This window comes from Populus alba, chromosome 11 (genome assembly GCF_005239225.2).
Source record: "Populus alba chromosome 11, ASM523922v2, whole genome shotgun sequence".
Classification (NCBI taxonomy): Eukaryota; Viridiplantae; Streptophyta; class Magnoliopsida; order Malpighiales; family Salicaceae; genus Populus; species Populus alba.
In genome coordinates, this window is record NC_133294.1 from 4,560,027 (window position 1) to 4,572,431 (window position 12,405).

General features: G+C 30.1%; 1 protein-coding gene and 1 non-coding gene across 4 annotated transcripts; both read right to left on the reverse strand.

Annotated features, from left to right (window-relative positions):
- Window positions 1-1,744: 1,744 nt before the first annotated feature.
- On the reverse strand, window positions 1,745-3,232 carry LOC118039680 (protein S40-4-like). Of its 3 annotated transcripts, none has more exons than XM_073412511.1 (2): window positions 2,952-3,232; window positions 1,745-2,666 (listed from the first exon to the last, which is right to left on the reverse strand). In XM_073412511.1, the coding sequence occupies exon 2, from the start codon at window positions 2,659-2,661 to the stop codon at window positions 2,095-2,097; it is 567 nt and encodes a 188-aa protein (XP_073268612.1). In that variant the 5' UTR covers window positions 2,662-2,666; window positions 2,952-3,232; the 3' UTR covers window positions 1,745-2,094. The 3 variants fall into 3 exon arrangements, with proteins under 3 accessions (XP_073268612.1, XP_073268613.1, XP_034902336.1); XM_073412512.1 differs by having other exon boundaries at window positions 2,941-3,232; XM_035046445.2 differs by lacking the exon at window positions 2,952-3,232 and adding an exon at window positions 2,759-2,920.
- Window positions 3,233-8,615: 5,383 nt separating this feature from the next.
- On the reverse strand, window positions 8,616-8,687 carry TRNAH-GUG (transfer RNA histidin (anticodon GUG)). The gene has a single exon. It is a non-coding gene; the product is annotated as a tRNA-His (tRNA).
- Window positions 8,688-12,405: the final 3,718 nt, after the last annotated feature.

The following is a 12,405-nucleotide window of genomic DNA, read 5'->3' on the forward strand; positions in this document are numbered from 1 at the left end:
AAAAAAATAATAAAACAAGTAAACACCCAAAAACAATACTACAAAAATATGCAAAAAAAAAGAAAATAGCATTTTAAAATTGTGTTTAATTTTTTTTAAAAAAAGTAGATTTGCTTACTTAAGTTATAGGATGTTAAGTTGTGTTGAGATTAAAAGGGGGGGTAGGGAAGGGAGGGTTGTTTTGTTGTAAAGAAATTTTACAAGAAAAAAAGTAGAAATGAGGGGAGGGGGAGAGAAGGGTCGAGCGCGATGTCATATGTTAAATATTATCGATGGATTTACCAATGTAAATATTTTGATGGTGACTCCATCAACTATTCTATCGATATCAATGCCATGTCATTGTACGGTTTGCCTATTTGAATTCTACTATAATTTTGTTAGTAATTGCGTTTGTAAAAACTTATATGTCATTACACTATTTGGATTTTTTTTATTCCTTATATTCTGACTATAATACTATAATTCTCTCGGTATATATCGACAATATATTTCCGTCGGTGTTTACTGATGGGGTTAGTGATGGGAAAATTTGGTTAGTAAATATCATCGTAAAATATCGATAGAAAAAATATGCTGGTGTTTCCGTTTGTATTCACCAATTTTTTGGTAGTGTAAAGATCACTTATACAACCGTCACCTAAGCCTTTCCATAAACATAGATGATTTTTTCCATATGAAATTCTTATGCAGGTCAGTATAATGTACATGTCTTATGATAAACACCTACATATTAGTTTTAGGTATCTTTTATATCTCATATTATGAGAACAACTAATTTCTTCCTTTCATAAAGAAAATATATATAATATATATAAGTTTTTACGGACTCAAATAAATGTTCAGTATTTAAAAAAGCATCGACCAAGAATATTTTAAAAACAATATTTTGATGTAATAAGAAATCTAATAATTATTATAATTTTATAATTTTCTTTGCAAAGTATTTTTGTCTCATGAACTTTATATTTATTCTAGATTCATTAATATAATATTACATGAATATTAAAAATAAATTAAGTGTTTATTAATAATAAATATATATTTATATAAATATAATAAAACTAAGTATAAGTAACATGGCATATTAAAGTATTGCAATGAGAGGTCTAGCTAATTACATGATGACTATGATGTGAACACTGGATTGAATTCTTTATAAAAGTAGCTTACATTATTTAAAAAAAAAAAAAAACAAATGAAAGCTCAGTGGACTAAGGGATTGTTTGCTGTTGTGGTAGCTCAAGGACCAAACATTTTTCAGCTATTTGAAATCACATTTTTTTTTTTTGATTTATGTGGGTATCCGAGTCAGTTTGCGCGCACCACGACTAATCCCACGACTCACTGAACATCCTGCAAACCTAGTGAACATATAAGGCACCATGGAGGTAACAGGCGTACACACTGAGGCTTGAACCCAGGATGCAGAGGCAAGAAAACCCTTGCCACCACTGGGCTACAAGCCTCGGTGTTTGAAATCGCAACTCTTGCTATGACAAGAGATGGATCAGTACACAAAAAAGTCCAGTAGAAAACCATAGGCATAGGAATACTATATATGGTGCCAAATTCTCTTGTTGATAGACAGTTCAAAGGAGTTAAGAACTGGAGAAGGTGAGATGGTACATTTCATGATTTAATGCACTAAATTCAACTTTAAAGAAAAAATCAAAGTCATAAAGGAAACGAAAGCACGATGCAAGCAATAAGGGAAGGCATGAGGCAGCTAGAAATCATCTGTAAAGAAACAAAAGGCTATAGTAATATAATGCATTAGAAGCCAAAAGCAAAGAGATACGGAAGATTAGACTCTTGTTCATATGCTATCCTCTTACAACCTCACTGCATCACTCAAAACACAAAATTCTGTCCAGCTACCAGACAAAAACTCTCTCTGTTATTTTTTACTTTCACTTTCCCCTCCCTTCATAGAGAGCAGACAACAAAAAGGGAAGCTCAGGCTTCTACTTTCTACTACCTCCCTGGCTTCTACTTTCAAACACCTCCATATAATAATGATGATTAATTAATTAGGAGGAGGAGGAGACGACAGTAAGCTTGGTTTTGAATAGTGGTTGAAGAACTTTTTCACTATTCCAGAAAGCCGGTTTTTGTCAAAATAGCGTTCCTTACTTTACTGAGATCTCTCCCTTTGAGTGTCCTTCCAATCCCTTCACACACAGAGAAGGAAGAGATTTGACTCCTTGTAAGCTTCCTAGCTAACCACTCATGTGGAGGCACTATGTCATCATCACCACCCTCATCATCATTGATATGATAATCTCCATCATCATATGCAATACCGTTATGATCAGCCCATGAGCCCATATTCCTTGGGTTTTTCCCATAAATTTTAGACCAATCAGGGATGTTCACAGGAGCAGATGACTGTTGTTGAACTACTTTGCCTCCATGGTTTGTTGGAGCTGGCTTTGTTGATGGGATCATTCTTGGAGCAGTTGTAGGGATATGCCATGCAGAAGAAGAAGAAGAAGAACCTGAGGAGGGGTACTTGGAGTTAGAGCTTGAATCTCCCATCTCCTTCATGACTGACCAAACATCTTCTTCTTCAAAATCTTCATCTCTCATTGATCTCCTAGTACCATAGCCACCAACTCTACCACTTCCCTTGCCCATGACACCACACCAATCTGCCATAAGCACTAAAAACGACAAAAAGAAAAGGAATCAAAGTAAGTTCTTTAGAAATCAAAACAGAGACAGTGAAAGGACTTGAGCAAAAATTGAAGTTTACTTCTACGAATATATAAATAAATAAGGTAAAAGGGAGGTTTCCTTTTCTTTTTCTTCCTTTTTTCTTTTGGGTTACTATTAGTTAGTGCTCTCTTTTGTTTTGTTAACAATAAAGAGATGGATAATACTGAGTTATTTGTATTAGGAATCAGAAAGGGAGAAAGCTGTGTGAGAGAATAATACCAGGAATCTACCTTAGCTTAGTTTCAAAACCCTCCAACTGAGTTTTTGAAAAGATAATCTAGAATGGGGTGACACAAGAAGCTCGAACTAGGACAAAAGAGGAAAACCTCTAGCAAGACCTCTTCTTTTTTCTGTAGCTAAAATGGGATAGATCCAAAGAAAGTCACAGGCTTCAATGGCATCAAACTTTTACAGTTCCTGATATGGGAAAAGGAGAGAAAAAGACAACAAAAAAAATGGGGGGTGGGGGTTCAGCTTTAATGGCCTATCGAACCAAAATTCCTGATACGGGAAAAACAATTTTAAAGCAGCAAAAGAAAGTAATAATTGTAATGGTTTTTGATTACCATCTTAATAAAGTGGCACTTCAACCGGAATTTTAAGATTTTTGTAAGAAGTTTTTTAGTTTTAAATTATTTTTTATATATTTTTAAATTATTTTTTAATGTCAAAATAAATTTTAAAAAAATAAAAAAAATTATTTTAATATATTTTTAAATAAAAAATATTTGTATAAAAACCCGGTAATTTTTTATCCTCACAATTGAAATGGTCACTGTATTGGTGGGCTTCGCTACTAAAATCCAAACGCCCCACAGAAACCAATAGCAGCCAGTCCTAGAAAATGGTTTTGAGAGCTGTTAAGAGCAAAATCAATAGAACAAAAGTCATGTTAGGTCATAATTTACCACCTATGGATAAGAATAGTTAGTTCTTTAGATGATTTTCAGTGTGTTTATAATTGATAATTCATCAAATAATAATTAGTTTTTAAATAATATTTCATTAGATAAATTGAGCAGTATTTCTTTGTTGCAATCAATGGAAAGGCTGGATTTTGATTGGGAAAGATGGTGCAAGTCAAGTGGTTAGAGCAGTGCCACAAGTTTCAGTAAAACCTTATCCTCTTTAATTTACTCAAAGGGCAGTACAACCTCATTAGGCAGTTTCTCTCACAGCACAGTGTCCAGTAGCAGTAACTAGTACAAGAAGGCGTGAAGCAGCAACCTTTTTTAAAGAGTACACAGCTGCCTAGGAGGGACGGAGGAGACTTACAGAAGCGCTTTTATTAGTTGGCCAGCAGCAATATTATTGCTGTTGTTGCCTTGAGATATGTGGCGAGGTGGGTTTTTAACTGTTTCTCGAACTTGTATCTACGCAATATCTATCAGTACTTCCAGTTTTCAAAGCTTCCTGGGTTTTGGGGATTGCATCAGATAGCGTAGAGATTGAGAGAGTGTTATTATTGTAGGTGTATTAGAGTGAATTGTGCTTTAATCCCTGTATTTTACCCTTGATTATAACTTAGTCCATTAGCTATTAGAGTGAGGGACTGGTTTTATAGGTTTCTAAACATAAATAACTAAAGTATAATTACAAATAGGCAATTACAAGTTAGGTCAGGGAGGGGGGTAAAGGGAGGTGTCTTCTCAACTCAAATCAGAAGGATCTGTTGGATAATGACTAGAGAGAAATGTGTGGGTCAACGCTTAATTTGGTTTCATCATGGACAAGTATGTGAGTGTGATCCCATTCTAGCGATAGATTTTTACATTCCACAAAGTTACCTATTCAAATTCCAAATCTTACCCCATCTTTTCTTGTCGTTCTTCTAGTACAATTTTTTCTCTCTTTATTCTTTCGGTGGAAAGTTATGTTATTAAACTCGATCTAATCGTTAAGTTAATTTAAAAAACTTAAGATTCAAAATTTAATTTGAATAGAATTTTTTGTTGAATTAGATAATATGTTGATTTGGTAAAATTCAATTGATATAATCAAATTTGTAGTGATATGATTAATTCTACTAAACTCAATTCAAACATTATTGGGTTAACACCAAGAATTTTTTCAAAAAAATAATAATGTTGTTTTAATAAAAAAAGACTCGCATGATTGATTTAATCATTCAATAACTTAAATATCTTTTCAGATTAATCTTATAAGTAAATCTAGAAGGTGTGTAGAATTCACTATGTACAATGCACTATAGATCCCCTCACATAACACCATGAATCCATTCCTCACAAGGATTTTATTTTATTATGTTTTTACATAGCCTTTGTGAGATCAAATTGTGAACCAATTTAGGCTAATGAGGGTGAGACTTAGAGAAACATAACCTAAAGTGAAAAATACAAGGGTAATGGGTGGTGTTTTTAAACTTTTAGGTGAAATACTTATTTTATCCTTAAAAAAACAACAAGCCAATCAACTTGGTTTCTTTAGTATTGTCACAAAGGTTTATTTGGCATTTCATAATTTAATGGGGCAATTATATCTTTTTATTTTATAATACATAATGAAAATACCCTTATGTCATTTGATTAAAAAAAATTTAAAGCTTACATTCAGGGGCATTTTTGTATTTTTCTTTTTAATAAATAGATAAATGATTCATATGCTCTCAGGAGTGCTATGTCTTACATTTAGGGGTTTTGTCGTATTTGACATTATATTTTTTTCAATTATTAGGTTGGTTTAGGGGTAATTGTGTAATTTAATATATAAAATAATAATAAAAGGCTATTCATGTATGCAACACGCGTCAGTGCGTATGAGGTCGCTTGTTGGTCAAATACCATCTTTCACTATGACATTTAATTGACCTTGTCATAACCTTCTCAAAGAGGCCATGTGTTTGGCCAAAGGCTGTCAGGTTTGGCACCAATAATTTTTTTCTATTCTTCGTCCCCCTCTCTTCCCTTGAAATTCGCACTTAATATTTAAAAATTCAAGGTAGTCCTTTAGGTTGGGATATTTAAGTATCAATCATCAATTTTTTGATTTATAATTTTTTTCCTTAGTTTTTTTGTAATTTTGGATTTGTTTTTAATTTTACCTTTCAATCTAATTTTTTCATTTTTTGTGTTTCAAATTTAGTTCTGATTCTTTCTTGCCTTCATTTTTTCTTGCCTCTTTTATAAAACTTTCAATTATTTTTAATTTCATCCTTTAATTGAAAATTTTAATTTGTTATTTTTTTTTTAAGATTTCATCCTCATTGTTTTAGTGGTTTCTTCTTTTAATTCTTTTGTATATTTGATTTTTCTTTTTAATTTATCTCTTCAATCTAAAATTAGTCATCCTTTCGGGTTTTTTTTAAATTTGATCTCTATTATTTTAATTTTTTTTTTTAATTTTGAATCGCCTTTTGTCATTGATTTATTTTTTCATTTTCATTATTTGACATTTGATTTATTGAAATTTGAGCTTCGTGGTTTTTTTATTTTTATTTTTAGTGCTTCCAATCAAATGGCTTGGGTCACAAGTTTTATAAGCTAATATGAGTTCACATTATTATTTTTACTTTTTTTTTTTTCCGATCTCAATACTTGATGCTGATTTTTTTAAAAAGGATTCATGGTTATATATATATAGTTTTCTTGATTTCATGACTTGTCTTGTGTGTTTGGCAAGTTAACTGGGATGGGCTCATGCTTCTTCTTCTTCTTCTTCTTCTTTTGTTAATTACTACCTTTTCTTTTGTATCCTTTTCTTTTATTGATTTTTTTTAAAAATTATTCTTTGATTTTTGATTTGGTGAAAATTATTCTTCATGGTTTTTTTTTTCTTATTTAGTGCTTTCGATCAAATGGCCCAAGACAAAGTTCGGCATTAGTTTTCTTGGGACATATTATATTTTTTTATCTCATGATTCGACATTAGTTTTTTTTTTTGAAAATAGGGTTCCATGATTTTCTTTGTTTTCCTTTCTGTTGGGTTATCTCGATCTCATAACAAAACTCGTTGGTTTGGTTAGTTTACCTGAGCGGAAAAAAAGTGCTCGCGCCTTTTTTGCTTTTAATTATTGTTTTTTATTCTGTATTTTTTTATGTAATTGATTTTAAAAAAAAAATTTATTATTCGATATGTGATTTGTTAAGAATTGATTTTCATGGTTATTTTTATTTTTATTTTGTGCTTCTAATTAAATGGGGGTTCACTTCAATTTGTTTTTGATCTTTTTTTTTTCATCTCATGATTGAACATTGTTTATTTTTTTTTTAAAAAAATTGAGTTAGGTGATGTTCTTCATTTTTCGATACATCTCATTTCCTTACTTTGTTTTTTTTTTTTTTCAAATCTAAACAAAACTAAGCTTCTATTTGGGTATCAAGTCGATTTGACCGATTGATATTTATATATGTTTGGTTAAAAATGTGATTAAAATTAAGATTGAATAAAAACTAGTTTAATATATTTGGTTAAAAATGCTATTTAAACTGAGATTATATATATATATATATATATATATATATATTGATGATTTTTAATTTGAATATTGATATTACATCATGAAATAAATAATACTATATATAAAATATTTTTTATTGTTCTATTAAATTATCTACAATTACGAAATCCAATTGACAATAACTATAGTTTCTATGGTTTTTCAAGCATGCAACAATATTAAGTAAAATATCATAGGGAACAAAATTAAGATTGTGATCAAATTCTGCAAATATTACGTCGTGCGATCTCCTTCTAATTCATGTAGTGTCATTGAATAACGTTAAATATTTGTTTTTTGAATAACACACAAATAAAAATAAAAATTGAATTTTTTTTACTGGATCAGACTCGGTCCATTCTCCACTGTTTACATGAATAGTGGAGAGTTTCACTCTCCATTGTCAAGATTGTAGGAGAAAGAGAGAAGCAACTTTAAGCTGTTTTCGACAAACTTGTGGTTTCAACATATTTTTTCACCGATCCCACAAACATTAAATTAAATTTTAATATTAACCAAATATATTATTTATACAGTTTGCTTTAAAAATAAAAGCTGTCTCGTAAATAAACATCCTCTTAACTTGGCTATGGACTAATAAACTTCATTCTAGTGATATAGAACCAAGATTTACGTTTTATGTGTCGTGGAAGTCATTAATTGATCAGTGAGCACTATACACACCAAGGCCTTTAATTAATTTTGCACTATCTATTTCTACTTCAGGAAACAGTTCTTTATCCTGTTCCAGATGCATCTGTTTTTGTTCCAAGAAGATCTAGTCTCATGCCCTATGAGAAGTGAGTTGCATTTTTGTTTTTTCAATCCAACCTTATATTTTTTTTTAAGATTAAGTCGAAAATAAGTGTTTTTTTTTCCCGAGGTAGGATATAAGGAAGTAAAAATAAATGCTTAAAGTTTTCGAGTGAATCTTTTTTCATTTAAAAATAGGAAAGACATACGAAGTCCTCCTGTCCTTATTATTTCTGTTTTTTTTTTAATCTCAAAATAATAATCAAACGTTATCTAAGATATAATACCATATTTACTAGATACGTTTAAAGAAATTTAATAAATTTAATTGAATATTGGCTACAAATTTGAATTAAAAAATAAAAAATATATATTTTCCTATTCAATCACAACTTTAAGATTTAATCATTCTGGATCATTGTTCAAAGTACCATATTTACTAGATATATTTAAAGAAATTTAATAAAATTTATTGAATATTGGCTACAAATTTGAATTAAAAAAAAAAAAATAGATATTTTCGTATTCATTCAATCTTAACTTTTAGGACTTCATGATTCTGGATCAATTCTCAAAGTCAGTGGGTTCCAAACTGTTTTAATATAAAAGGTCCCAATCCAAACTTAAAATTAGTTATTTGATAAAAAAAAATAATCCCCCTGGCAAAAATATTAAAAATTATACGTGTGGCTGCTGGGATTCGAGCCCAGGTCTCCACGGCCACAACGTGGAATTCTCACCACTAAACTACAGCCACTTTGTTGTGAAAGGCTTTCAGATATAAGTAGATCAATATATTCCGATACTGGGTTTTAGCTATATAATAAGAGGCAGTCCTTTCTCATTACAAATTATCAAATAAATTTAAATCACTAGATTTCGAATCTGCTTCACATAACTATGATTATTTGTGTATCCATCTGTAGCAACCTGAATCTTGAGTTTGTGATGGGCATTGCAGGAGTGATGTTATGAAATATTTCATTTATATTAAGTTTCAAAACATACATATCATAAAACATATATATATATATATATATATGCAACATATTCATGCAACGTTTTGTAATCTTTCAAATATTTCAATTCATAATTTCAAATACTTATTATATTAAATAAAATTCAATATTTGAAACAAAAATCTAGACTTTAAAGAAAACAACGTGACAGTGGAGTGTATAAGATTTTAAATCACAAATAATAATAATAAAAAGCCTCGTGGAAGCAAGCAAGACATATTAACAAAAAAAGTAGTAGGAACTTTCAATTAAAGGTCAACCTACTAATGAGAGCTAAGAACTTGAAAAAATATTGAAATGGAGGGGTGAGTTGGACCAACTTACTAAAGGAATAACATTTAATATATATTTTAGCAATTTATAAGTATAAGAACTAAAACAAATATATCTATACATAGACACACAAAATATTAAGCATAATAGCATATAGTAATTAAATACATGTTAGAGATCAGACAAAGCCATTGACTTCTATAAAAGATGAAACCCTTAGGCTCCAATAACATATGAGGTTTACAACCCTGATAACTCTATAGGAGGATTAATCAATACATGCTGGTGTCTTTTTTATTAGCTAAGTATACAAAATATTATGTGCACATAGATTAACTACTCTCTATTAATATGAAGTTACTCACAAGTTTGATATCAAAACATAATAGATATTCACACACACACACACACACACACATATATATATAAACAAATGTCATATCAAACAAAATTAAATTCAACAGAATGTGAATGTGAAATTTAAGAGCAGATGAGTACTTAGATAATAAAGCAACATATATAAATATTCAAGAATTGATTAATTGTATTCATCATATAATCAACATACCTATATTATTTATATTACATGCATATTAAAGATTATTCCACTCATCCAAAAAGAAAAAAGAAAAAAAAGACAAACGGATGTAGAACTGGAGAGTAGTGAAGATCGTTAGTAGGAATGTTAGTAAAACCTATAACGGATACAAAAAATACTAAGAAATGAATCAAATAAAAAATAATATAAAATGTAAATTGAACTAGTAATTCACTCAATCGATCCCAAATATAATCCAAACTATTTGAACCTAACATGCCTGATTAACCACTATTGTTGGGTCAACCAGTCAATTGAAATGTCCAAACAATTGATTGCCATCACAAGCCAACCGACCAATTTAAGCTAACTAGTTGATCGGAAGCATAAGCCAAATAGTCGATCGGTTAACACCAACTAATCGACTGGTTGATTGAGATTTTTAGAATCCTGATTTGTTGGTTTTCAAAATTACATATTCCTTAACAATCAATTTATTCCTTTAAAACTCATAGTTTCAGTTTTTAATCAATTTGTTTTAAGCCAAAATGAACACTCTAAACTTGAATTAAGATTCTTAAATCATTCCATCATCAAATCATAATAAAACCTTAAACTCTTCTTTAATCCTTCAGCCATCAATTTCTAATAATAATAATAAAAAAATCACTTACTCGTTGCTCCAACCCTTCTCTAAACCCAAAAGCTTAAGTTTCAAAACTGAAATCTCTAGATCTTGGGATGGAAGTCACGATAAAGAAGGAAAAAAAAATAGAAGAGAGGTCAAGAAAATTCTTTTACAATCTTTTCTTTAAATAAAAAGGTTATTTGGGTTGAATTTAAGCTGAATTTTGAATTTGAGTTTGATGGGCCAAGAATATAAGTCTTACAAAAGGCTAAAGCTAATATAGAAAATTTCCTTTTTGAATAAAGGACAATAACAAATGATGTTAGACAAACATTGAAAATATGGAATTTAGTGCTTGCTTGATATTACAGTAGCTTCTACTTTTTAAATTAATATTTTAGGTGTTTTTTCAATGATTTTGATGTGTTAATATAAAAAAAATATAAAATTTTCAAAAAAAATATTTTAACATAGTTTCAATTAAAAAATATATCATACACCACATTATTAAACTAAACATGCATCTAAAAAATAACATCAAGTGTTGTTTTGGACAACAATACAAAAAGCAAATGATAAGACTCTTGAGTACCTTATCAACAATGTTTTAACTAGAGTATCCTAGATGGAATCATTTATACTTTCTATCTCCTTGGCCAACTTGAATTTCTCATCATTTTTATGTCAACATAAAAAATCAATTATTATTTTTATTTAAAAAAAGAGTTTTTGCATGTATATTTTCAAGTGCTAACACTTGATGATTAAAGTGAGATGATTATTAATCAGGGCATAACATGCTTGACTTAATTATTGGGATTGAGAGCTGAATACATAATTACGTGGGATCCAAGTATGAGACTTGAATGGACAAAAATCAACTTATCAAAAGCTTGTCTACGAATCATTAAATAAAGAAACCATTTCCTACCATCCGAAAGGGATCCAGCCACTTGATTAACAAATCTTGATGATAAGATAAGCAAGGCAGACATTAATTCCCTTTCCTTTCATGCTTTCCCCCCCCTTCCATGGGATTATAATTAGTGGGTTTTTAAAATCATGATGATAAATGAGAGAGGGTTAACTCAATGATCATGTTATGCTTTTGACATGGCCTTGATATATAGTTTTACAGACAGGCAAAAAAAAAAAAAAAACAATTTGATCTAATCAACTTAAATTGCGAACCGATGAAAACCAAATTCAACTTTTTAATTTTTTTTTTTAAAAAACAACGTTGATGATTTTCTGAATCCATGCAATTCAACCCAAAACCTACATCACTAGTTAGATCAGGTTCCCCCAACAAGTCATTTAATTTCAACATGATGATCTACCTTTGATCTTGATGCATATGGACATTGAAAATGGATCCAAAATACAACAATTTTGTAAGTCTTAAACGAAACTTGCACCCCAAAACACCCCCCCGGCCCACAGTCAAGTCACAGAACTAGCATCCCGACCAGTTTGTGGTCGCTTCAATGCCAGCCAAAAAGGATGCATCTTTGATGGCTAGCTATTATGGCAAACTTGGTGGTTAACATATATGGCAAGCTCTCTTGCTAACTGGGCTCTTTAAATAATTTTTTATACTAAAATACATGTTAATAATATTTTTTTTATTTTTTTTTAAAATTATTTTTAACATCAGCACATCAAAACATATAAATCATATTAAATTTTAACAAAAATAAAAATAAAAATAAAAATTTAAAAACATAGTTTCAACCACGTTCTATTTGGTTCCTTCACCTTCGGTAGGGTATATGATGTTTCGATCAGTTGCCTCAAGTTGTCAACAGTGACATTTAATCTCTCCACAATTACACGGGAGTGGCAGCATAAACGCAACATGAAGACATGAACTTTCCTAGAACAAATGCTGAGCAGGTAGTTTTCATGTGAAAGAGATGCATTGGCCGTGTTTGGGCTCCATGGCTCTTAATTTCAAACCTTTAAGAGCAAAACTTTCTTTCCCATAAATGATATTATATGACTTGTATGATGTGTC